The sequence below is a fragment of the Oxyura jamaicensis genome, assembly GCF_011077185.1.
Source record: "Oxyura jamaicensis isolate SHBP4307 breed ruddy duck chromosome 6 unlocalized genomic scaffold, BPBGC_Ojam_1.0 oxy6_random_OJ106526, whole genome shotgun sequence".
In the NCBI taxonomy this organism is placed as follows: Eukaryota; Metazoa; Chordata; class Aves; order Anseriformes; family Anatidae; genus Oxyura; species Oxyura jamaicensis.
The window spans coordinates 33,641-61,003 of record NW_023304012.1 but is presented as its reverse complement, the minus strand read 5'-3'; the positions used below and the strand labels follow the sequence as shown (position 1 = coordinate 61,003).

The 27,363-nt window shown below is 50.3% G+C and overlaps 1 protein-coding gene across 5 annotated transcripts in view; it reads right to left on the bottom strand.

Moving 5' to 3' along the window:
• The window catches only part of LOC118157500 (paired box protein Pax-2), a 70,542-nt gene that overhangs the window by 9,647 nt on the left and 33,532 nt on the right, over nucleotides 1–27,363 (bottom strand). For 4 of the 5 annotated variants that reach the window (XM_035311856.1, XM_035311857.1, XM_035311860.1 and 1 more), the window contains exons 5-7: nucleotides 26,411–26,530; nucleotides 4,807–4,982; nucleotides 2,875–3,001 (exon numbers count right to left, since the gene is read on the bottom strand). In XM_035311856.1, the coding sequence (XP_035167747.1) occupies nucleotides 2,875–3,001; nucleotides 4,807–4,982; nucleotides 26,411–26,530 (423 nt within the window). The remainder of the gene's footprint in view (nucleotides 1–2,874; nucleotides 3,002–4,806; nucleotides 4,983–26,410; nucleotides 26,531–27,363) is intronic. The other variant, XM_035311858.1, reaches the window with a different exon arrangement.

Below are 27,363 nucleotides of genomic sequence, written 5' to 3'. Positions count from 1 at the left end.
CTTAATATTTCAGTTAGTTACTTTCTATTGAGGTTTTGATGGTTTTTGGAGGGGTGTGTTCTCAGACCTGGGTGAGCTGAGAGAGCTCGCTGAGGCAAGCTAGTCATGAGCCAGAGAAAGGAGGACTTTCTCAAGGGTCTTCTGAACGGGCAAAAATATGGTGTCAGACAGCTCTGGTTTGGAAAGGACTATTGATACCTTTCCTGCCTGGGAAGACTGAGCTGAGGAAACATTCTTGTCGATTGAAGCTAAATTTTACATCCTGAAATAACTGCACACAGAACTCGTACCCTGCATGGGTGGGCTTGTTTCAGATATCAGCTGGCTTCACAGACTGCCCTGGGACAAGAGGAAAGAGGCATTTCAGAAGTGACACTATAGCAGCAGAACAGGCAGCCAGCGATTCCATACTATTACTCCAATATCCCTTTCTGGGAGAGGGAGCTGAGGTCCCAGCCTCTTTCTTAATTCCTAGCCAGGGGTAGATCAGGAGGCAGCCTTGAGTTCTTCACCTTTCTGGTCCTTCCTGAGAGCACTGCCCAGCCCCACAGCAAACACATCATGAATCATTCATCTTTAATAGATTATGCAAATCAGGGACATCAGATCAATGAAGATCAATAACTGCAACCATTTAATTGCCAACAAAAACATTTTAAGAATGAGCATTATCTGAAGTCCTTTCTTGGGTAATGGCACCATTAATCCAAACATTGGATCCTGGCCTAAGTGTAGAGGAAAAATTCTCTGCCCTTCTTTCCCCACTGCCTTTCAGGGTGTTAAGGGTTTTTTTTTCCCTTCTCATTTCCAGTTTCTGAGTTTCCCCATCATTACCACCATTGAACATCTCCCAGCACTAATAGTTCTGCTTTTGTTACTCTGCGCTGATTGAAATGTTGCATACAGATTGAGATGTTAGTGCTAAGTTGCCACCTGGGAATGTCAAGCTGGGTCTGAAATGAACTTTTCTCACTCTTGGATCCAGATGGATCAGATGGGGAAGTTCTCGAGCCGAGCTGGGAGTGTTGCAGGGAGCAGGGTGCGGGCGGCACGGGGTGGGGGGACAAAGAGAAGATTTTCTGCTTCAGCCCATAGCCTCTTCTGTAAGGCCAAATCTGTCTCCTGTCCCCTTGTGAGAGCCATGTACAAAGCTCAGAGCTCATGCAGTGTCCTCAGCCTTCAGGAATTCAGCTGTCATGTTAACAGGCTGGAATGCACCAGCTTCCCTTAGGCAGAAGGACTGAAAATAATTATTTTAATGGCCCCTTTGAATATCAAACTCTGTGATTTTAGGCACCTCACCTTTAGATCACACTATGGGGCTCTGCCTTCCATGAAGGGAGGACAGTACTGCTCTCCTGCTGGCTTTGCCCTTCCTTGGGGAGGAAAGTATTTCCTGTAAGAGCTGTAGATCTGCTAAATGATAGACGGATGACTATCAGCTGAGTTTTGTCTTGCACATGCGAATACAAAGAGAGGTGGAACCGTTTTGCCACAGCTGAGCCATTTTTCTGGTTGGCTAAGAAACCGTGTGGCTGCAAGGATCCTGGGTCAAGCCTGGTAGCAGTAAAAGCCCTGAAAAATCTGGGGGCGTCACACTTTCTAGGCACTCTCTAAATACGCAGTTCACCTCCCCATGGTGCTCCATGACATTTCACAGACCTCGCACTGGTGCATGCAGCAGTACCCTTTGCTCGGTGTTTGCTGGGCAGCCAACAGCCGTCTGCCTCAGCAACCAGCGGCTGTGGCCCCAGGGGCTGTACCCGTGGCTTCTGCAAGACAGAATTAAGCCACAAACCCTGCTGCTCTTGATTCTGTGCCACCAGAAGCCTGCTTTTTGGCCAAGAGGCTACAGCTCCTTCTCTTGCTAACAGGATCGTACCTCTGCCATGACTTAATTCTCAGCTCTGCTGTGGGATTTCTAGAGGGGCCACAGCCATTGCAGTGCAAGGGGAAAGTACCAAAGAGGGGCGAATCTCTTGGCCTTGCCGCTGCTTTAGTGACCTAGCAGGAGGTAGGCAGGTGCGTGAGAGGAAGCAGCGGTGACTGAAGCCCTGCAAGAAGGGGCTGTGACAGCAGAATATCTATCTCCTTATGGCTCCCGTGGGGCCAGGACAGACCACCTACCACTAGCAGCAGGCTGGCATGCCCTGCGGCCCCAGGGACAGCCTGTGCCACCCAGGCCTGCCGGTGCAGCCAGCAAAGAGGAAGCTTCTGTGGAGCAGTGGCTGCCGAAAGCGCCTCCTGCTGCTGTGCACCCCAGTACTGTACTGCACTTGCGCTCGTTTATTTCCTCCTCCAGCTTCCCGGTCACACCCCAGCGTGATGTGCCCACAGGTAAGGGAGGGGCTGGGAACAAACTTCACTTGTCAGCTGCTGATGGCAACTCCTGGGCTAGCGGAAAAGGGAGCTTAGCAGTCAGTTCAGCAGCCCTGTGCTTAGCTTGCAAATGCCCCTTCCCACTGCCAGGGCTGAGTAAAACTTAAATCAGTATTTAGCCAAGAAAATCAAGCACAGATCATGGAAGAGCCACGAACCTCTCATTCTCAGACACAAAAGAAGAAACCACCGTGCACATCTGGACACACCTGGCCTTCTGGCACCCGTCCCTAAGCCCAGGGGCACACAAGCTCCTTAGCTGCACCCACCCAGGGTTACCTGTCCTCGAGTCACACCCGGGCGCCTCTAGGTGCACCCAGAACTGCCACCACGCTGACCTGCCAGCCTCTCCTGGCCCCTTCCTTCCCCAGTCTTTCTGTCCCTTTCCATGCTCGCCACAGAGGGGTATCTTGCGTTAGCAGAAAAAGCAGAAGCTAATGGTGATGAGGGAAATAAATAAAAAGCTTGGTTCTGCTGTTCGGTCAGGCAGCTTACCGGTCACCACAGGGTACGTCTGGGGTCCTGACACATTTGTCCCCAGGTCTGGGTTAGCAGAGGTGGATAGACTTGATTTGACTTCATCGAGACCAGGGGTCAGAGCTGGGAGGGAGTACTCATTACCCTGGGGAAGAGAGGAGAAAGACAGCTCGCTATTGATGCGCTGAGAGAAAGGGAACAGTGTACAGATGGGGGGGAGGAAGAGGAGAGAGGCAAACCCCTGCACAGATGGAAGAGGAGGAGGAGGAGGAGGAAATGGAGAAGATGAAGTGACAAGAGGGCTCCGGGGGGGACCTGCGATGAGCTATTCCACCCTCCTGCGCCTTGCTGGGAAGGGGAAGAGGGGTCAGGCCGAGCACAGGATCTGGCCCTGTACCCGTGGCGTGTCCGAGCCTCCATTCGGTGCTGTGAGGAGAGGGGCTGTCTGCCTATATGAGCTCAGGAGGGGAGAAAGGGGAAATCCACATCCCCTGCTCTTGGCTGAGTGGAGTTGGGGGGTGTTTGCCCTGGTGGCGGGGACACTTGGGGCAGAGGATGGCAGTGAGTGCGATGGCCGGGCTGCAGGAAGCAGCCGGTGTCGGCCCCTTGCAACCCGGCTCTGTGCTGGGTCATCTCCCTCCCCTCTGCTACCCCTGTCCTAGCTCTTTAAAAACAAACAAAGAAGCCTCATCCCCTGCCTCTGTCACTCTGTGCACTGGGGTATGAAATTGGGGAGGGGGGAGCCACATGGCTAACAGAAGGGTGGGAGGGGGAGAGCCATTGAATCTGAAAGGGTGTCCTGTCCGAAAGGCTCTGGTAATTGCCTTTTTATTGTGGCAGCCTCTGGACCAGACACGGGAGCTGGAGAGACCGGGAAGGCTACAGAACAGCAGGAAAAGTTGCTCTGATTAATATTACGTTAAATTAAAACTGATTTTCTGCTCTTTCTGCTGCGTTTTTTTCCATGCGCTTCCCCAGCCCCCTCCCCACATCTCCCCCTCCTGCAGCGGGCTCCCCACACGCTGCCCCCTCCCCGCCCCGTCCCTGCCTGCCTAGGACTGCCTCGTCATTTCCAATTCCTTCTCGTATTGATCTTCCTGTAGAAATCAGTTTTGTAATTAGCTGCAAATTAGGCCTTCTACTGGGGGTGAGCCTGCCCCCTGATTTATCACCAGAGTAATTCGCTGTGATCGGAGAGAAATTAAAATGAACTCAATTAGGCTTCGGATTTGCTTTATGGGCCCTGCTCAGAGTTTCAGGGGGAAAAATGACTGTGCTGGTGCTTAATAGTCTAATGAAAGTAAATAAAGGTTATTCATTGTAATAAACCCAGGGACTCTGGGATGAAGGGAGTCCACAGCCAGCCTCTCCTTCTCTTCCTTTGTTGGTTTATGGCTTGGGGCGGTTTAAAAAGACTTTTGATTTTCATTTTATTAAGACAAACAGCTTTTGGGATAAAAGGCCAGGGGAGCGGGGGAGTAAGGGAGAGGGGGGCAGTGCCACAGAAGTGCAGAAAACTGGGTAGGAGACAGGAGTCAAGTCTCAGCTTTGGGCCATGAGGGAAAATGCTCCGGGCCCATGAAACCCTGTGACTCGCTGATGTGACCTGAGAGCGCTGCGATGTGTCGTGATGGTGCTCGTGGGTGCACGTTCGCAGGGAGAGCACACGTGTGCTGCGGGCACCTCTGCAGGGGGAAGTGGCCGTGGGGATGCAGGGATAGCGTGGTGTGCGTGGCACGTTCATGAGGGAGACAGCTTGTGTACAGGCGTACATCGGTGCAGCGATACACGGACAACTAGCAAGTGCTGTAAAACGTGAACACGATGTACGTGCTGTGATGGGTCAGCAAGAGAACGAGGGGTGAGAGGGAGAGTGGCTTTGGTGAGGGAATCTCCCTGCCATCACCCTACGGGCGCCTGCGGGTCCACATTGCCAGGCCGGGCCCTCACCTGCTCGGATTTGATGTGCTCTGATGTTTGAAAGACGTCAGGGTAAGAAGGACGCTCAAAAACTCGATCTAAAGCTTCCAGCTGCTGCTGGGTGAAAGTGTCGCCACGAAGGTGCTTCCGCAAACTGTCCACGCTGCTCTGGGAGTCTCCGTTGGGAACTGAGCCCTCGGACACATCTGCAGGGCACACACAGAGAAAACAGGGAGTTAGCACCACCCTGCCTCGGGGCAGCAGCGGCTGCGGGCGAGAGCAGAGCGCAGGGAGAGGGGTCCTCTGCTCCGGGGCGGGACAGCCGGGGGGCGCGAGGAGGCCCCTTCCCTCCGCTCTGGCCTGCTGGGGGGCTCCCGCTGTGAGCCAGGCTGTGGAGAATGGCACGCAGCTCAGAGATGAGCGGCAGTTCCACTGATTTTCAGTGTTAAAAATCGCCAAATCTCCATCGCTGAGCAGAAAATGGGAACAAAGCGCAGCGATTAGCATCGCTCGGAGGCTACTAGGGAGGCAGCTCACAGCAAAACTGGGGTGCTGAGGGTGGAATTGCACTGCACGGGGCTGGGGAAGCCTGAAATGGAGAAAGTCCTCTATTACAGCCTGGAAGGGAGTCAGTCTGTTGTAGCCACCAGTCCCAATAGAAGTTATGTCTGCACTGTAATTTCCTTCTCATCTGATCATGTCCTCTCATACCCCAGATGAGTCTTTCATCCTGTGGATAACGTGAATGATCCTGCTTCTGACTCCATGTTTCACCAGAGACAAGCCTCTTTCTCGGAGCGCTCTGTCCCATCCAACATACATTGGTGTCTGTTACGACCTCTGTCCCACTCTGCTACATATTAGCTCATAATTTAACACAACCCCTATCTGTGTTATAAAATTCCCTCCTAAAAGAGGTGAATCTCTGTCTGTGGCTGCCCCCCTTCCTACCCAAAATGAATTACTGTATTGCAAACGAGAGGCCTGCTCTGTGAGAATCAGTGTTCCTTGTAATCCTTTGTTCTTATCAGGAAAAAAGCCTTTTTCTGGTAGAGGCATCATCAGAAGTACATCTCAGTCCCTGCAACAGCCCTCTGAAACAATCCAATCTCACTGCAGTGTGTCCTGTCACGTTGCAGGTATCTCGGTCTCTGCTGTGCCATCCCGTGTCTCTTAGAGCCCCCTCATCCCCTCTGAGGTGAGTCCATTATAAATGTCCTGCCCCATCCAAAGAGAATCTTTCCCTGTGATAAACCATCTTATCACCCATCTGTTTTTTTCCCTCTTATCCCCCAACTCAAATGAGGTGCATTTATCTCTGTTATAACCCCTTTTTATCTGAAGTGAGAGAGTCTCCTGCTATTAGCATCTGTCACATCCAAGGTGAGTCTGTCTGTTAGAATCTCCTGTCCCAGCTGAAGTGAATCTTCCTTTGTCATAATCCCTCATCTCATCTGAGGCAAGTCTGCTCATTATAATCTTCTCCAACTGTGCTGAGTATCTTTCTGCTGTCACGCCTCAGCCTAACTTTGGTGAGGCTGGTTAGAATCCTCTGTCTCATCCATGCTGATATATCTCCATACCCTCCATGCTGAATCTCTGCCTACTGTTTCATCAGACGCAAGCCTGCCTGTCTGATAACCCTCTCCGACCAAAGATCAGGTTCTCCCTCTTACACTACAATTACCTTCCTGGCTTTCACTATTGTTCCTCACGTGTCAGCCTCTCTCAGTGGCCTCCAGTCTGTGAATCTCCGAAACCCGCTGTCTGACAGGGAAGTGGTTGGGGATCTGTACAGACCATTTCCCTCCTCTGTGCGACTGAGGGTGTGCTCGTGGCCTGGCAATGCTCCCACGAGCCTGGAGTGGCATTCTCTGTGCAATGGCAGAGCCGTGCCACTCTTCTGCTTCATCTCTTAGCTCACGGACTGTGCCAAGATGGGTATTGTCCTGGCACAGTTAATGCCCAACTGGTGGCCCTGAGTAATAACTGAGCCTGCTGCCTTCTGGCTATGAGATATATCCGTTTATAGGTGATTATACGATATGATATAATCAATAGTACATTATATACAGTAACGTAGTACAGTACCACTCACAAGACCATAGAAAATATTACATATTGATTTGTCCCAGCCAGCAGCCTTCCCTCGAGCATCCCCTTCTCTCTTTCTCTTTCTTTTCCACCCATAGGCAGAGCAGAGCTGTTTCCTGGCTCTGATCCCTGGCATTTTCTCCTCTCTTCAGGCTTATTTGCACAAGGGAAAATCCTTAACTTCCCGAAAGCTGGAGTTCATGACATAGTTGACTAAGAGAAAACAAAGCAAGGACTTGGCTTGCTGGGTTGCACACTGTTAGTGCAGTGTTAGCGGGCTGTTACTCATCCCGGGCTGTCACTGCAGGGGCAGCTGTCCGCAGGACGAGGTATCTACAGGCTCGGGTTCCTGACTGCAGTGGGCACTCCTCTCTGCAGAAGGCTGGCACAGAACTCCTGGGTCCAGGATCAGAAAAAATGGGTGTTTCTGTATCAACGCTTGTCTCACCCTCTCCGTAGCTTGTGAAGCTGTTTGCCTTTGAGGATTTTTCCACGTGTCAGTGTGCGTGGCTGTGCACACCATTATGTTAGTACACACGTGTATTTTTGCAGTAGATCATGATTCTGGTATGCCTGAGATTCTGCATCGCCATATATGCCTGAGCAGCCATTTGTCTGTGGTGGCTGCTTTAGGTTCATTTGGTTTTCCAGGATGGCAGCCCTACAACGTGCATGGGGTCTGGTGGGAGCAGACGGGTGTTCCCATAAGCAGTAAAAGTCTCACCGATTCTCATTAAAGGTTTTACACCGAGTGAGTTGCCCTGTGTTTGCCTGGCTTTGTGCATGCATGCGCTTGTATTTGCAGTCCCTGTCTGGCGGCTGAACCCTGTGCACACGTGTCCCCATGTGTGCGTGGGCCATGCCTTTGTGTGAAGAAGCTGAAACCACAGCTTCCCCAAGTCGCTGTAGGAGTCTCTTTTCCTTCATTTATTCAGGGGCCCTTCAGATCTTGACAAATCTGTCACTCTAAATTTGCGAGAGATTATGGTGCTCTCTCCCTAGCACGGAGAGAGGTGATATATGATATCTGCTGCCCCTATTGATTGCCTGATCTGGTGGCAGAGGGCTGGCGAAATGAACTTGAAATGAACATCATGCCTCAACTCATTGTGCGTATAATACACTACTTAATCCCACATTTTTCAGCCGCTATGGAATTCAATTGATCAATCATGTCCCTCTGATAGTACTGTTTTAGGGGTTATTGCTGCTCTGCTCACTGACCTTTTATTTATTTATTTATTTGTGTCAGCGTGCGTGTGTGTGCGTGCACGTATGTGCATTTGGCACACCGAGGACCAGCTGATAAGAAAGCGCCTGTGTAGTCAGTGGGAAATGAAGGAAAAGGATGAAGGGAGGAGAAAGGGAAGGCATGGGGTTAGATAAGGAAGCAGAATGATCAAAGCAGGAGAGTAGATAAGGAGAGTGAAAAAGTTGTAAGGAGAAAGGCAATGCTTTAGTTTAGAGAGGAGCTTTGGGGATGGGGGGGAGCACTCTGTTGTGACCCAGGCAAACCAGCTGTGCCCTCCGGCTTTAAAATCGACAAAAGGAAAGAAACTTTTGACAGAGGATCATAGGCTACCTAGGGGAAGACCTTGTCTAAACAGCTTGCAGAATTGTTGGACTTAATAGTGGTATGGCACACAAATCCCAAACATCATAGAGCCATAATATCAGCTGTGCATATAGGATTCTAGTTAGGGAGCAGAGAAAGTTTCACAAAGATAATCCTGTAAGACAGATTTATAGGTCGTGTGTTGCTAACACTGAGACTTTCACAGTCACGGATCATTATATTTTCTTCAAAACCAAAGGATTGTAAATCCCCTGTATTTGTTTTCCGGTGTCAAAACCTATAGAGGCTGTGTTTTTATTTTTCACCTGAAGCTGCCAGGGCAGAAACTTATCTCTGTTTTTAGATCAAAGCTGCTTTTCCCATCTAAGCACATGACCCTGTGAGCTGGAGCTTCAGAGAAGAAGCCTCAGGTATCGTAATACCCAACCTATGGGAGCTGATGGTTGTGAGGGTGTGAGCAAAGGTGGCAATATGGAACAGAGAGGACTTGGGGAAGAGACGGGCTCTGCCAGAGGCTGGTGGGTGCAAGTGGAGGGAGGGCTCATGGGGGAAACGTGTTGGAAAAGACTAGTAAATACCATGAGGAATGACACTGTGGTGATCAACAGCAGCTTCAGTGGATGAACACTGTTAGGACTAAAAGCTTAAGGGATGAGGATTAGCAAAGAAGAAAGCTCTCAGGAGGGGTGTTGTGGTGAAGCTGCAGGATGACCCTGGGGACAGGGAACTGCACTGGCTTTGCCACTGGGAAGTGGCATCGCTCTTCCCAGTTCCCTTCCTACTGGCCTGGGAACCTCAGCAGTAGTGTGACACAGGGCACCTCTGTGAAATCAGGAGGATCCAAACAAACAGCTTGAGAGGTGAACCATGGCCTCGGGCACTGTGTTCCTCACAAGAGCACACGGTTGCTGTCAGCGTGATCAGCGCTGGCCTTGCACGTGTGACAGGAAACATCTCTCCTCCCGAGGGGCTGCCGAGGGAAGGTACAGAGCCAACACTCAGCGTAAACCTTCGGCACAAGACACAGAAATGCTCCACAGGTGTCACAAAAGTATCCTGACAGATAACAAGGAAACACTCTGCCAGAGGACACAGGAACAACCTTAACTACATCTGACACGAGGACTATGCCCACTAAGTAGCTCCCAAACAAAGAGATGTTCCCAGGCCTGGAAGCCACAAAGCCACCATCGTGGACAAGTAGCACAAAGCAGTGCAACACAGGTACACGCTAGCTCCGAGTGACGCAGAGAACAGCAGCCTTGGGTCAGGGTCATCACCACAAGTGATTTAGAAGTGCTCTTAGTATGGCTGGCATGGGAACACCTCTGTGGCACAGAAAAGCTGCAGAAGGTCATAACAACCTGTACAGCTGGCCCTCGAGCAGGGCGATACTGTCCTCTTTTGCGGGCAGGGGCTATTACTGCCCTAGAGACAGGTCTGCGTGGTGCCCTTTGCAACCCCAGACTCAGCTGGGGTAAATAGCAGCCACAGCAGAAGCGATGTGACTGGCATGAGAGCTGCCGGCCAGGTGACGCAGCAGAACCCAACTGATTGCCCATGCCTCCGAGGGAAATGCATCTGTGTAAAGCAGCAGTGCTGATTCAGCTGCCGAAATGCCATCCCTCCTCTCCAGTGAGGTGACCCTGTCCTCTCCTGCAGGCTGGCTTTGTCACTGTCCCCTCTGCGGCGCTTAGCACGGAGCAACCCTCTGGTAGCCACCGCGTCACTACCAGCAGTGCCCCTTCCCAAGCCATCCTTTGTGCTAAGACTGCTCTGTCCTTTTATCCCGTTTCCCTTCTCTTTTTCCCCCTCTGATGTGCTTGTGTCCCAGCGCAGCCCAGGCCTGTCAGGCATCTTTCCTGGCCATCCCCCGGGGGCCCTTCACAGCACTGCCAGTTGTTGCAGTTTCAAACTCAATTGTTCTCCTCGGTACTGAGGCAAATGGAGTCATTAATTACCTTCTATCGGCTGGGCCGAGTTCAGAACGCGATCAATAGCCAGCGCTTGTCATTCACGGCAGCCAGCCCCGCGCAGCCCCTCACGCCGCATGCTGTGGGGCCAGCAGGAGCCCCGCCACATCGCGCCTGGGCTTCAAACCCTGGTGTCGGGCTCCTGCTGGGAGCCCCGGGCCTGCGGCACCCCTGGCTGAGCTGGGCCCTGCCCCAGGGGAGATCAGGGACAAAGACCTGGTCTCAGGGAGCAGGTCACGCACTTCGCATGCTCAGAGTGTCTGGGCCTGGTGACTGGGCTATGCAAGCTGGTCCAGTCTGGCTACTGAGAAGTACCTGGAAGCTCCGTTTTCATCCTCAGTGGCTATTAAACCAGTACTCTGCTCCCCACAGTAGAGACAAGGGAGGGGCAGCCCCACTCTGCTCATTGTTTCACCTGGGTAAATTTCATGCCCTGCTCAGTAAGGTTTGGAAAAGGAAAGCTCTAAAATTCATTTCACATTTCCTTCCAGAAGAATTTCTGCAGTCTTTTGGGCAGGATGAAAGAAGGCACCTTCTTGAGACGGGTCAGTTTGGCATCTCAGCATTTCGTAGTGCTGTAAGAATTGTCACTTACGGCTTCAGTTGCCATAGTTGAACTGGTGGGGAGAAAGGTGAACCTCCAATTCAGGTGGAAAAGATCCCAAGTGAGTGCTGGACAGAGACAACAGAGCATGGAAGGGGCTGGCAAGATCCAGCAATGTACCGAAAAGGAATATTGTTGGAGATCTATGCTGTGACAGTGAAAGAAGATAAGAGTTCAGGTTATGGCCAGTATCCTGCAGAAACAGGAATGGAGGGAGGCGTGCTGGACGACTGTCACCTCAGGGCAGTGGATCAGCTCTGCATGTGTTCAGATTCCTGTGTCCATTTACCTTAAAGGAATCCACAAGCCTGAATCCGAGTATGCAAATTGATGATACTGTGCTGGTCCATGTGTCTCCGTGTAATTTAGGTGTGTTAATGATACTGTGCTGATCCGTGTGTCTCTGTGTAATTTAGGTGTGTTAGCCACACATAAGCTGTGCGCGTTTGTTATTTGCATGCTCAGGCTCAGAGAAGAAAGGCTCAGAAACAAAGGGGGTTATGTTTTGAAATGAGGGTGTAGCTCAGGTGAGCAAGGAAGGCTGCTTGTGCATGGAAGTGAGTGTGCCTAGCGAGGGAGGAGCAAGGTGTGTGCCAGGGCCTGACAAGTCGGCACTTCTAGCACGGGGCTGTGTGTGACGGGGTGCATCAGAAGGAGCAGAGCTGGGCAGCGCGGCATTAAGGCAGGGCCTACATGAACAAAATGGCAATGCTCAATGAGAATGTAAATGAAATGAATTGTGTGTGCAAATGTGTAATGAAGTGTGTACTCAGATCTGTCTTGGATTATCACGGGAGCATGCAAATGTGCATTTAAGGAAGTGAGTGTGTGTATGCGTATGAAAATTGTATGGATTTACTACAGCATTGAAGTGTATGATTGCAAATTTGGCCCTGGGTAGCCTGGTCCCTGCAGACCTAGTACAGTCAGCCCATCCAGCTGCACTGAGAACTTCAGTAAAGGCTTTTCCAGGTGTTAGTTAGCAAATGGCTGCCTAAGACACGTCTACTACATGCATGACAGCGTGTGTGGGTGCGCAGATGAAGTGGGCTAGCCCAGGTAGCCAAAGCTGGTGGTTTCTGTGCAAACCATCGCGACAGCTTTGTGACCTTTGGGTATGCTGGAGGTGAGGGGACATACTCTGCTCTCAGGCTGTTGTAAATCTGCAATGATTCCCTCACCACAGAGGAGTCACTGGGGATTTATACCATTGTAATGAAGGACAGAGTGTGGGACCAATATCTCTCACTAGCACTACTAGGCTTGACTGGTAGCCAGATAGAAATGCAGCTGCCTCCAGGAGCCACTACATCTGCTTTGTTTATGTTGGCGGAGTCGCAAGCAACACTATCACGCAGCGCGCCGGATCCCCAAGTTAGTGTAAATCTTTGAGTCTCTTGCACTCGGTGGTTATGCTGATTTACACGTCCCGAAAGTTATCAGAAGGGTTATCCTGATTTATGATGCTGTGGTGTCCACCACATCGCCTCTAGTGCAGAGGCTCAGGGAGAGCTGCTGCAGCAGGGAAGCAGGGCGCTGGGAGCTCTGCTCTTCCCCCTGCCAGGGCTGAGAGGTTCGTAGCATCGCTGGCATGCGCCGACTGCCTTAGCTCCCTCCTCTCACCTTCCTAAGCCCGTTTGTTGGGGAGCTGCTTCTTGGCAGGATCCCTCTTGGTGAGCACATAAAAACGGGTGCCTTTTGTTAGCTCCAAAGGACAGAAGCAATGCAAAAAAATTACCTCGCATGCAGCCCTAACTATGCTTGTTTAGAGAAACTGCTTGCATTTATGAAGTCTTTGGTGCGGAAAGCAGGGTTGCAAATGACTGCATCAGAGCGACAGTAAAGGCCATTAATTTCCTGTTATGTTTTCCTGTGTTGGGGGCTTTATTAATTTAATTTTACACTGTCGAACAACAGCGAGCGCTGACACCGCCACACTCAGAGGTTTTTTTTCCCAGGCAGTGCTTTGCCTGACATGCAAATCAACACTGCTATCAGAACCGCTAGAGACAAGGGAGGGAGCACAGGGCTGGGCTGTTCCCGGCCAACCCCATCACCCAGTTTCTTGGAAATCCCTGAGAATCCAGCAGAGCACACTGGCACTTGAGAGGCCACCAGCACTAGGGCTCAGCAGATCTGGATCAGGCCATGGATGCCTTTGAGGCACAGTCTAGAAAACTCAAATTCCTCTTCAGCCTGCTTGGTTCTGCTGGCTTGGTTCCCCACCAGTATGCCTCTGAATGAATCCCTCATCTCCTTCTGTTTCCCATGTTCTAGACTCTCCCTTCCTTTCCCTCCACCTTATTTTCCCCTCACACATGCTTTTACCTTAACCTCACAAGTCAGAGAAGGCCGTGCCTGTCCCTGAGCCAGATGCTAGTGAATCATGTTATTGGAACCTCATCTGAGTCAGCACTAAACCAGTGCTCATGCAGAGTGTTTTTAGAGCTGCCATTTTTGACATGCCATAAAACAAAGGCTCCAATCACTCAGAGTCATTAAAATTCCCATGGCATTTTTTGCAAGAGTGCAGACATTAACCTGGCTGTCCTGAACAAGATCCAGCCTGAGTGATTACCCACAGCATATCTTAATTCTCCTGTGGTTTCATTTGGACATGGCACAGCAAAATTTCAGTGTTGATGCTCTGTATGGTTCAATATCTGCCATGGTCCACCCCAGAATCAGCCACATTTCAGTAGCAAATGAGATATGCAGAATGAGAAGGTTAATAAACGATGTGTTACATAGGATGGGTAATTGTAAAATGCCGTGCAATGGAAGAGCTACAGGCCTGCAATATGCTGCCGTCAGCTTGGACTGGCACCATGCAAACTCTTCTTCTGAATGCTCGTTCCTGTAATAACTGTAAATCCTTAGTAACTTGGAATCCTTCTGCATGAACTCATACATATGAAAGACCTTGCTGATATATGAAAGATCCTATATTGATATGACCCTATAAAATAAATATGTCAGAGACGTCACAAACTGGAAGAGGTGGTCCACAAACAAGAGGGGACCCACTCATCGGCAGCAATCAGTTTCACAAACAACAGAGGCAGTACAGAGAAGAGCCGTAAGTACCTTTGAGGCTTAGCCAGTCGTATTTTATGATATTTAGTTCACTGGGATTTAGTGATGTTCTCCCAAAATCTAGGATATATCTGATCTGCTTGCAAGGTCAGCTCTTGTGTTCAAGGCCTACCTCATCATGCACTAGACACCAAAAGCTGAAGTGCAAAACAACAGCCCCTTTGGGAAACCAGTTGTGGAAATGTGCCTGTCCTGTATAACAGCCTTTTCTAACACGTAGGAGAGGGCTTGAAGGCCCTCAGGAATTCATGGACATTTCATATGCAATAACCAGCTTGATCAGGTTTAATCAGGTGCCTTCTAAGCCTGTCCCAGTGCAGGCCCCTAGCTTAAAAGCAGGATAACACCTCTGATCTCTCAGCAGAGGCAGAACCAGTGAGAGAAAGAAATCCTAGCTTACATCCAAATGGAAACTGTGGTATCTATGACCGGGCTTCTGGTCAGGCACTGTGCTCCTGTGCACTTCCCTGTGGTTGTTGGCTTGTGTGGGAAGAGCGCTTTGTACCTCGAGCCTCGTGGGATGTAACTGTTAGGGTGACTGGATGGATGAAGAAAAAACAAGGGAGAAATAAGCACCTAGGCATTGTTTTTAGGCCCCTTGACAAAACCCTGATGTTTTAATATGTCTGGAGAGAGAGGTATCTAGAGCTGCTTCTGATGGGCCATCTACTGCTGTCAGGGCTGGCCTCCACGTGCAAGGTCTCCAGGCTTACCCAACACAGAACGCTGTTCATGTCAGGCCTAGCTTGGCAGCCGCAAAGGTAGCTGGATTTCCTCATCCAGTATTCCCTGAAAGGTTCTTAACATGTTCACAAACTGTGTTTTTCTTTAATTCAGGTTTTTGTGGCAAAATCAATCACATCTTTTTGTAACTCTCTCTCCTGCACTTGTCACATCTTTGCTCTCCTCTGTCCAGCCAGGATTCTCATGGGCTAATCACTCGGTGAGATCTTGTTGCTTCCCCCTGGGATCCAGTGAAACAAGGTTGGAAGATCTGATGCTATCACTTAGGGAAGCAAAGAGCTCCAGCTTTGCTTTCAAACAGCAGCAGTCCCTGCCTGGGGAGGAGAAGGAGGGGTTTCTCTCTGGCCCTGACCAAGAACAAGGTGCTGAGTGTTTCCTTAGCACAAGAAGACACCCCTCTCTAGGAATGATTTCTGCCCATGAACAACAAGTGATGCTTAATGCTACATCGATGTAGACTTGGGAGCACAGAGATAGCCAAATTAGGAGCTAATTGGTGTACTGGGGATTTTCTGTTGGGCCCCCTTGGCTGCCGGGATAAGATTGGGGAGAGAAAAGAGAGAGACCGGGAGGGAGCACAAGCCGTCCTCCGCCAACGCCTCTGCAAAGGTTGGGATTCCTGAGGCCGCTGCTGTCTCGTGCTGTCAAGGTCAGCAGGTTCGGGTTCACTGAACGGTCAGGATGGTTTGAATTACTGGCACTGCCTGCCGATGCCTCCGCTGATTGCGATCCGTCTTCAGCGCCCGCCGCGGGATGCAGCTCCCCAGCCATGTGCCGCGCGCCGTGAGGGGCGCGGGGAGTGTTGGAGAGGCACTCTCGTTAAGAGGCTGAGCTTTTAGGAAGATGTAAGGAGCCACAGCAATGCCAAGGAAAGGCACATGCTCCGTGTACTGAGCACAGGGATACCAGGCTCCCCAAAGAGCAGTTCTGGTCCATTTACCTTTCACCCCGAGAACTGCCCCCCTGCAAGTTTCTGCCTTTCACAGAAGTTAGCAGCGTGGCGTGAACAGGGCCATTCAAACATTTACGGGGTGAAAAACCTGTTGTGAAGATTTCTGTGTGGTTTTATATAGGTGAAATGCTTCAGAGCAAAGACTGACCAGCAAGCCTTTATGCAAAGCACGCTGCTGGGACGCATCCCATTGTGTGAGCGAGCAGACAAAGGGCAAGGGTGGCTGATGGCAGGGAGCACCCGCAGGTGCCTGGGGAGCTGATAGCCTGCGCGCACCCCGGCAGCACACCTGGGGCTCCCAGGAGGAACCTCACCAGAGCAGGTGGGGATAATCCAGGCACAAGCCTGTCCTGCAGGCTGCTGGCATTTTACACATGCACTGGGGGAGCGTCAGCGTGTGGCAAAGTGCCTGCGTGCAGCCAAGTGTCTGCCTGTGGCCGTACCTGTGCTGCACAGGTGTGCTGCTGAAGTGTTCACAGCAGAAGTAAGCATGTGAGGAAGAGTACAGGATGAAGTCAGAGAAGGACCAGGTTGTCGAGGAGTAGTTCCCAATGGTTGTCTCTGCCAAGACTGTCTCCCCAGGCACCACGGAGTACATTTCAGTGGGGTTGTGCTACAGAGAAACCCGTCCTCTCTGTTCAGAAACTGCAGTGCTCACTTTGCCTTATATTCTGAGGTCTGTCGTGTGCCTCTGTGAGTCACTTAGCTCCTGGGTGCAGTCAGCTACGTTTGCGCCAATGTGCCTGTAGCCTTCTTGGTCACACCTCCACAGCTGTCTACCACGCACATTTTTGCACGAGTACATCTGGAGGAAAGTGCTGAGAATAGAGCCGCATGGGGTTGCCCACATATGGTGCCAATCCAACAGGCCTGTTGCATGGCAGCCCAGTGCTCCTCAAGACCCAGAAGAGGTCAGGGTTACCTCCATACACACTCCTCTGTAGAAGGGAAGCCCTCATCTCCTCTAGGCTCAGCTATTGCAGGGGTTTCCCTGTGTGGCCTGATCCCTGTGCATAAGGAAGTACATCGCGCCTGCCTTCGCCACTGCTCTCAGCTCCTCTCCCAGTTCCCTCGTCCAGGCCAGAGCAATGGGCTCTGGCAAGAAGGGTCAGGGACAGTGCCCAGTATCGTGCTGGTTTACATTAATGAGATACACACAGTGTAATCCGGCAATGGAGTCAGCTCTACAAAAGGAGGTAATAGCAGGCTGCCATGAACAGAGCAGCTCAGGTAATTGGTTTATCTATCTAGAAGCAGTAGTAGCAATCTCTGCACAGACAGAGTAGCAGTAAAGTCTCTTCCTTAAGGCTATTTCCTTTGTCTTTTCAATTGCTTGCACATCCATGTGAGATAGAGAGAGAGAGAGAGAGAAAGAGAGAGAGAGCTAGAGAGAGAGAGGGAGAAATGTTAATTTGTGAATTAATGGCTTTTCTCAGCGGAATTGTAAATTCAAATGTCACCTCACAGGGTGACACTACGCTGGGCTGCTGAAGAAGCAATGATAAGATCCCCCCCATCCCCATGCCGACATATACCCATGCCCCTCCCCTCCCCGAGAGATAGCTGCGGAGTGGAACATGCTACTTTTAATTTGCAATAACACCACGGCAGAGGGATGCGAGGGGGAGTGCTTTCCGAACCTCCCTTCCACAACAACCCGGGCCACATCTTTCCCATTCCACCGCTACCTTCTTCCACCCCCTCTTCAATCCCTCCCATTTTAAACGGAGTCCAAGACAACACATTATCTCAACTCCCCCCACCCCAAACTAATCAAAGGATGAGCTAAGGGAGGGCTCTTTAGAACGGATGCCTCTGCAACCCTCTCCTCTCCTGCAATAATCAGGTGAATTAATGACCCTGAAGTTAAAGTGAGCGCTGATACTCAGGCGTTGTGCAGCGTAGGGGAGAAAGCCTTCATTGTTTTCGAGCAGGAGGCGGGCAGCAGCAAGGGAGATTCATGGATGGAGATTGAATATGCAATTTTCTTTCACCTTGCCAAGAGCTGCCCCTGGGCTGTGCCTGGCCTAAATTTTTTTTTCCTCTTGCCATCTCTGCCTTATCCGGCCCTCCCACCTCCCTTCCATTCTTTCCAGAAAATTACCTTCAAAATTGATTTCCACTTTTACAAACAAATATAATGGGAACATGAGGGGGAAAAAAAAATCTTGGGCTGTGATGAATTAGGGCTGTCAGGTGCTTCCAAGTCTCCTTTGTTTTTGTTTTACTGCCCGTTAGGTTCTTTGTTTTTCCAGCAGCTGGGAATAGTGCCCCTGCCCACACACTCCCTATGGTCCATGGCTGCCATCACGGGATACGTCCATCACCTGATGTCATCACCGCGTTATCCCTGCTCTCCATCACTGCAATGCAACAGCCACTGGGAACAGACTGCCCCAGCCCTTGGTACTAGGATGCAACTGATCTTGTGCAGATAGAGCATGTCGCTCACTGCTGGCTACCTGGCTTCTGCAGCCACCCTACATGTCCACTGAGTTTCCTTAGGTCTTTTCCACTCTGCTCCTCCTGATCTCCTTTGCCTTGTTACACTGATTCTTGGTGGAGGTTTCGCAGCCCTCACCATTCTAATAGATCAGCCTGTGTCACTGGCATGTCACCTTGATCCCTGCTGTGCCTCAGTGCCATGTCACCTTGATTCCATAGCAGTATTGCCCTTATGTCTCATTGCCATGTTGCTTGACCCCTGTAACAGTGTCATCACTATCTCCCACTGCCAAGGCACCCTGATGCACTGTTATACCTGCTCTGTGTCCCATTGCCAGGTGACCAGCAACCCTCTAAATTTGCCTGCACATTGCCAGCTATTCCTATCCCTTTTACGTTTTATTCTGTCATCCACCATGCCTTAACCTGAAATCCTCGTGGATCCAGGCACCGTGCTCCCTCTGACTCCCGCAGTCTGCATGTTCGTGAGATGTGACAGTCACCCCCTTGAACGCAGGCAGACGCAGGGTACAGCTCCTCTAGAGTGAACAGGAAGATCCCAAGAGAGACAGGACCAGCACAGCTAGGGAGCAGCCTCTGCACAGGTGGGCACAGGAGCAGGCAGAGACGCTGGGAGGAGTTGTTGCTGCCTGACTCCTGCTGACACATTGGCTGCAACAACCCCTCCCGGAATGAGTCAAAAAAACAGAAGGAGATCCAACCACAAACTAAGTACCCATAAATAAGCAGTCAGACAAGCACACATCCATGGCAGTCACACAAATAAACTTAAAGAGAAGCTCTGTGCATAAGTAAAGACTCATAAAATGTAGCCAATAACATTTAAAATCACAAGAATGCAATCTGGGACACAAGGAAGTACTAATGCAGGTGCATGTCAATTAGGTGTAATTTCTGAATAAACAACTTACAAAAATGTACATATGCTACCTAAGTGAAAACCTGGAACTTGGTGGAGTTTCCTTAAATTCACATATACAAACTTAAATCATGTAAACAAATGCAAACTATTTACATAAATGAACAACCTTCACAGAGGCAAGAACAACTGATATATGTATATAGAACATAGACACAAATACGTAACCCCAACACAAATCTGTACGAACTGTGCACAGAGATGCACAGCACCAACAGGCTACATATGGATATCTAGCAGCCACAGAGACACAGTGACACCCCGAGTATGTAACAACACACACACAGAATGTACAAACAAATATACAGCACTCACATGTATCTTAAAATGTGGATACAAGTACCTGGTGTTCATAGAAATACATAGCACTGGTTCTGAGCCATATGTGCCCAGACATCCGTGTGATCCACAGTATGCATCCTCCTACAAGGCAGTACTGTACACAGCTTAACGCACACTTTTTCCAGGTCTCTGTGGGCATGCACAAAAATACGGGTCCAACCTGCCACTCACCCCAGTACACAGACAGATAAGAGGAGATCCTAACCCAGTAATCCTACCACAGGAACACAAACCCAAGTCCACATGCATTCCTAGATACAGAAATACACAGGCAGACGCACACAGATACAGCTGAAGCCAGACCAGCTAGTCTTCAGAGACTACCAAACCATGCCAAACTGAGCAGCAGTGTAAGCTTTAGAAGCAGCAATCTGTCCAAACTGCTGCCTGTGATGTAAGCTGTTAACTCTGCCTTACCTGCAGCCCTCCTGAGCCACACGCCCCCCTAGCTCCCAGGGTGCTTGTGTGCACACACACAGACAGACTGCTGTCCCTCTCTGTTACGGACAGACCTCCAGATCCGTGGTGCAGCAGCCCGTATTTCTGGCAGTGCTGTGCTGCTTATGCATTGTCAGCTCTTTAATCCAGTCTCCCCCAGCTCTCATTTTCCACCCATCCTCTCCCTTTGCTGCCCGTCCTCCCGCAGTTTGTTTAGCAGGGTGCAGGGCGAGTGGCAGCTGCCTGTACCTCGTGTCCTCCCAGGGGTCTCACCAGCCAAAGACCCTCAGGTGGGTGGCTGCTGAGAATAAACTGCCTCTTCGATTTACATCTTCATCTAGGAAGGGGGGAAGTGTTACCTACTCACATGTGTGTAGGCGCAGTGAACCTGGAAGCTCCCCGTGACCACTGCTGTTTGCAGTGGTGCAGTCACCGCAAGCTGGTGGCCACTGGGAACTCAGCCACGCTGCGTGAAGCAGTGCAGTCCCGGGGACAGCAGGAGGGAGATGTATCAGAGTGAGAAACACTCCAGAAACTGCTCTCAGCCCATGTGCACAGCCATAAGCTGCAGGGTGCACACCCCGCAGCTGTGTTTGGTGGTTGGCACCTGAGGCAATGTAACTGCACATGTCTGCGGTGTCATTAAGACTATTGCTGACCTGCAATAAAGCAATCATACAGAGTAATGCAAACATCAGCTGTGGTGGCAGGAAATCACGGTTTGAAACAATGCAGCCGTACCACAGTAATGCTGTTGTGTCACCTGCAGGGGTCCAAACACACTCTGTTGTCTTCAGCAGCAGTATTGGCAGAGCAGAAGTACACCTATTGAGCCCTGAGATGAACGTACACCAGATGTCACGATACAGTCAGGTGAGACAGGTGAAGTGGCTGGTATACATGTACAAGTGGCGTAGGAAAGCAAAGGCCTTTCCATACAGGCTAGTTAAGAGCTAGACCTCTCTGCACTGGTACAATTGCACCACGAGTAACGCACAATCATATTGCAGAGGACAACGTAAGCATGCTGTATATCCTGACACAACAGGATCGTACTTGGTGAGAACACATGATGCTCAGCACAGCGCTGCAGTGACATAGCCCTATTGACTTCGCTATCGTGACCAGATGACAATCTGTTGTCAGTCAGCAAATTACATCAGCTGCTGGAACAACTGCATGAATTGCAAGGCAGTACAATACAGCAACCAGCAGTTACCTCGCTGAAACAACATTGCTGCGTGCGGTGACACAGACATACTGCCTTCCCAGCCACCTCTTTGAAGAGCCTAATGGCCTCCACTGTAGTGGGGCAGCGTAGCAAGCAGCGATACACCTAATCTCATCATTAGTGTCACAAGCCCACAACATGATAACCACAGTCACACCATCTGCAAAGACACACCAATGGCACTGACAATGACACGGAGGCACCTGAAATGTCACAACCACTGCTCCTAAATGATATAATCATTGCTGCTCTGAACAACACAAATGGGATAATACTTGCACTGGCACACTCAGCTGCTGTATATCTGCTTAAAAATTGAGACCGCTGTCAACACATTATAAACCTCTCCCCTCGGCACTAGTTTTCAGTGGAACAATTCAGTTCAAAATTTTCTTTGTATCCTGGGGCAATATCTAAAACCCAGCTTTCTGGAGTGGGACTGCTGTGGCTCTCCCTGCCTCACCCTCCACCCAAAGGAGGCATTTCTGCCTTCCCAGTAGGAACACCATGGCCAGGTAGGAAAATCCCCAAGCTGATTGCTTTCAAAACCCTGCCCTGCAGTCAAGAGTCCTATCGTTTGGACTGAGAGAAGAGAAAGCCACCTGTAACAAAAGTAATGCTCCTCAGCAGATGATGCTGTGAAAATAAGAGTCAGGAAATGATGTGTGCAGCACTGAGGTGAAGCATAGCACTGCAGTGACGCTGCCTGTTCTGCAGCTACAGGACCGACAGTGCAAGTGCTCCTCGTGCTGTATGCAGTACCTTGCTCTTAGCAGCTCAGTGCTGTGGCCTGCAGCCCTATTCTGAGGCGCAGGTGAATTGCCTGCATTGATACACCCATACTCTTTGGAAAACACCACCCGACCTGCTGAAATGGTGGTGACCCTCCACTGTCCCCTGCACTGACGCAGCCCTGCCTCACTTACTTCAGCGTAAATCACTCCGATCACCAAAGTGACAGGTGAAGAGAGGAAAGGAGGAACTTCTGCCTTCCAAGGTTCGCTCCCCCATCTCCGCTGGGGATTCCTTTACTGCAAACAGCCTGAGTATTATTGCCATTTACAGTAGCAATCACTCCATCCCCTCCTCTCCCACAAACCTACTGCCGATATTAGCACTGATCATACTAACAAGCCTGTGGGTTTTATTACTGCTGATACTAATAATACTGGACACATTACGTCTGCTCCCACCAATAACAGGCTGCAGATATGATCCCTGCTAATGCCGATAATACTGGGGGATATTATCTCTGCCATTGTCAGCACTGCAGATATTATTGCCAGTAATGCTGTCAAATACTACAGATATTGTCAGGGACCAAGATTAATAATGCTGAGATTGTTACAGCACTAGCCTCACTGGAACACGAATCCCAAATGAGAATTTGGGTCTACGGAGGAAGTATGTTTGTGGCCTGCTATTGAAAAGGAAGAGCTATCTTTAATCATAGTGGTTTTGTAAAGATCCCTAAAGTTCGACCCAGCTGGAGATGCTGTAGTATGCAGGGAAGTTTGAAACATTGTTCTGATATTATCTAACTGGGTATCTATCTATCCATCCATCTGTGCTCTCTTTCCCTTCTCTCTCTATAGTGCTCTAGATTACAGTATCAGAGGGCTACTTATTTTTTGTTAGTGCCACTGGGTCACCCCAAGTCTCATCCTTTTAGCTATCAATCAGGGAGTTATGGAACAACAGAAATATTTGCATATTATTTTCCCCCTTTATCCTCCTGGACTTCTCATTGCTGCTCCTGAGCCTGACAACAACCCTGCTCGGCTTGTCCTGCCCACAGTGCATAGTGCAATATTAGGGTCGTGAGGAGCCAGGGATTCCAGTTTCAGGCCACAGCTTGGTACTAAAGCTCTCAGTGGTCTTGGGAAAGGCATAACATGCTTCTGGGCCACCTCTGCCTCTGCAAGATGCTGGATGCAATTGGCTGGAAGGACAGAGAGGAATTACAGAAATGCTGGCTGGGCCTGCAGCCTGCAAGGAATGGCACAGCTAGACAAGTGGTGGCTAACTTGTTTAGCCAAATCATTTGAAAAATCAGAGGAGGCCAGTTCTCTGCTTTGTCTAATCTGGTACTGAGGTCAAGAAACAAAAGGGATACAAGTTCTTAACAGGGTAAGTCCTGACCATGCTTTCTAGGCACTCACCTGAGGAAGACAAATGAGTTTTGGGGAAAGACGCGTGACCTGGCAGTTCTTTGTTTGGACCAGGACACACTCAGATCTACCTCCCTGCTAGCTCGCTCTCAATGCCATTGTCTTCCCAGGCCACCCGGTCGGTAGCAGCCAGCACATTGGGTACACTGGGACTTCCCCTCTTCCCTCTAACTCCCTGTGAGGGACACACCTGGCTGTCAGCGTCCACCGCTGAGCCCACCTCATGCATCTGTCTGGTTCCTTCTGTCCAACTCGGGAGTTCTGCTACATCATCTTGACACATAATTATCTCTCCTCTTCTTAATCATCTGCGCTACTGTCTAATGTAGGCACCAGCTGCAGCAAGGAGGACCTGGGGGAGGGGGCGTGCTCAGACTGAAGCTCCTCTGTCTTTCTCCCAACCTGTTCCCCCAGCCATCGCAGAGGTTGCTAACAAGGTGTTCAGAGCCGGGGATTCAGGAGCACCTTGGTACTTCCCCTCTTTCTGCTGAACTGCGTTCCTCACAAAGCGTCATCCTTGCAGCAGAGCTGGCCCAATGGAGCAGAAAGAAAGAGAGCGCAGTGCTGCTGCTTCTGCCTTCTTTAGGGAAGGGCCACCTCCAAAAGGCTGGGAAAGTAAATGTGCATTGAGAGCCCATAAGGAAGAGCTTTTCAACGCGAGAATGAATCCTAGAGTTAAGAAACTGCAACAAGACAGAGCTTAGAAGCTCTGGGAGATGCTGAGAAGGTATATATATCCAGCATGAGCATGAAGGAAATACCTGCACTGGTCTTCTGGACTTGCTTTCTTAACTCCTGTCTCAGCTAGAAGCACTCGGAGCCCTCAGAGATACAGGGGCGGATGCCCAGCAAGGAGTGCGGGTCACTGGCTGCGTAAAGCCTCCCCTTGGACCTTCTAGCGTTAGGGCCCAGCCCTGCAAAGCGGTTGATGTCTTTTAATGTTTCTTAAAGCCAGTGTGAGCACAGGTAATCAGCTCTTGGACTGGGGTGTTCAGCAGCTGGCTGAGGTTTCTCTGGGGTGGGAGTGTGACATCTTCCTGAGGCAGATACCTAGGATGGCAGAACAAAGGCTCTTCTGCAAGGCATTTGCAGCTGTGTCATGTAACTGGCCCCTAAAACTCTGAGATCCAACACCCCCATGACTGTCTGATACCTTTTTGATTTTTCTAGTAGGTTATGCAGGCTCCTGGCCAACAGCAGGGAGTTGCAGTGTTTCTTGCCCTTCATAAATCAAGTCCAGGATGAATTAAGGACAGAGACAGAGAGTTGTTCTTACTGTCAATATATCATTGTGAAGTGTCACAGGCTTAGATGTCTGTTTGATTGTTTCTGTGTTTAACCGTACTGCTCCAAAAAGCTCAGGTTCTGGGGCTGGCAATGATTGCGTGGCTGCATCTAAGTGGGACGATTGTTCCAGGTGTTTGGAAAGAATAGCTGCTAAAGCTAGATTGAACTGCTTCGTTTCAAAATGAAATACGGACGCACTGTGGTGAGAGCTTGTGATCACCAAGCTGGAATGCATGAGGACAGGGGTTCACGGAAACCCCAAATACTGCCAAGAGATTTGCACAACCATTAGAGAAACTTGTCACTCAATTTGAAATGTCACCGTTCCCTCTGTATGTAATGAAGAGAAATGCTGGAGAGGCTTGCAATGTTTGCTGTCTCTTACTTCTGACATTTTTTGACTTTGAGGCATTGACTCGGCCCTTCCATTGCTACACTTTTCTCTTAGCTGGGCCCTACTGCCATCTAGCTGGGAAATGGATCTTCCTCTGGGGCCTGATCCAATTTCCAATGGCATCAGCAAAAATCTTCCAATTTGCTTTCATAGGAACCGAACTGGGTCTTTGCTTCCAGCCTCTGGTTTTACTTTGTATGAGGGGGAAAGGGGTCACAATGTCTGCCTTTTTCTTGGGACAATTGTTTAATGGATCCAGACCTTAGAAACGTGAACCTCACCAGCACCAACGCTGAGAAAATGACTGGCATAACCCCCAAGTGCAGCATCTCAGGAGGACTCTCTCCTCTCACCATGCATCACAGAGACCCCTGGTGTTATGTCCCACCACACAGCCTGAGGGCTACAGCACGCGCAGCACAGCAAGCCACCATTACTGCTAAGAGGTCCCCCATGCAACAGGAAGCAGCGGAAAACAACATCCTGAAGGCAGGGCTGAACTGAACAAAATGCTCAGGCACTACTCTTAGAAAGTTCACCTCCCGATCCTCAGTTTTTGAATGCATCAAATGAAAAGAGCAAGACAAAATTTTACAAAGCCACCATCAATGCACCAAGACCTCACCCACCCATCCCGACTCTATCTGGACCCAAGGCTCCAGCTTTTGGCTCATTTTGGGGTTCACTTTGCCCAGAGTCCTTCCCAGCAGGTAGGAAAGAGAAGGAGACAGCTTAATCCTAGTTGCTGAGAGCCCTACTGAAAGGCTTGGATAACAGCCTTAGGGCCACAGCACTCAGAAGAGCTCCTGCTCTGCTCTCCGATGGTTGCGAGCACGGCAGTTCTGCTGTGGTAGATGCTACCCGTTGGAAACTGGGCCCTTATGATCACCACAGCTGGTGTAACTCATGGCTAACCACCAGGACAGGAGCTTGTTTGCAAGAGGAATGAGAAATGCTCCCACATTGCTGGTGCTTCTCCGAGATGGCATTTTGTTTGAAAACGAGGGAGCTGGGGAAACCTTGTTTACCCGCAGCTCGAAGTCTGGGCACCTGCTGGCACCAGGGGAGCTCAGTTCCAGCCGTTTCCAGCAGTGAATGAACTTGGGATCAGCTCCAGCAATGGAGACGGCTCTCTGCCTGCCGAACAGATGTCCGGAGACACGGCCTGTCATGAAAAGGCCTCGGAAGAAGAGCAGTCCAAGCCAGCAGGGCAGTGGCGGGGAACTGGTCTCTGTTGCTAAAACTGATCTAGCCCCTGGAGCAGCTGCAAACCTTGACCTGAAATTGGAGCCTGTACATGGGGACAAAGAATATAAAAGGGAGGGTGAGCTTCTGCCCTCCCCCTACCTTCATCACGTTTCCTCTTCTCGCCATTCGACCGAGGAATCCCCAGGATCCCGTTAATGGAGTAAGAGCCCACTGGATCATTGGAGGCACTGGAGACGGGAGGGGATGCTGTGCTGGGCACTGGACAAAAGGAAAAGGGAGAAAGGGCCATGAGGAGAGCAGCCAGCACTCAGGGATCCCCCAGCTGAAAGCTACGCATGCCACCAGTCTCACAGGAACGCCTGGGCGCTAAGCCGACTCCCAGTCCCTCTCACTGCAGGACTCACACTACTACTGCCCCGCCAACATTGCTGCATCCCAGCTTTGCCAGCCTGTACCATAGCTCCACTGCCTTCCAGTACAGGGCCCGTAATAACAAGCAAGTGTGCTCCAGCAAGAAGCTAAGCCTAAGATCCACCTTCAGAGCAGGCTTTGCAGTGCCTGCCATGTAATGGCATGCAGTGCTGCACAGGCCACATCCCCTGGTGATGTCCCAGGCTACCCATGTTTTGCCAGATGGTTTCCTCCAAGCATTTCTCCACCCTGTGTGCACGTACTCTGTCTTAGCCAGACCAGCCTCTTAGCTGTCCACACAAAACACTCAATGAAAAGTCAACTTCTCTTAGCATAGGTTAGAAGCTTGTCAGAGTTGGGCCAATAAATCCAGTTCCCTACTAGAAGAAGCCATGAGTTGGTGATACATTCTCCAATCCAGATTACTAAAAGCCTTGTGTCTTTCTTTTGCACAGACCAATGTAAATTGGCGGAGTCCTCCTGCCTCTTGGCTGTCCAGGACTGCTCTTGAGTTTCAGTATATCAGAAATGACAAGTCACCCAGATTAGAAATGATCACTTGCTGATAATCAGGGCTTTAGAGTATAAACCAAATAAAGTTACGCATCCAGTAGGCAAACCCATTATGTCCCAACATGCCCCAGTAATTAAGACAATACCCCAGTTCCCTTATAGGCCAC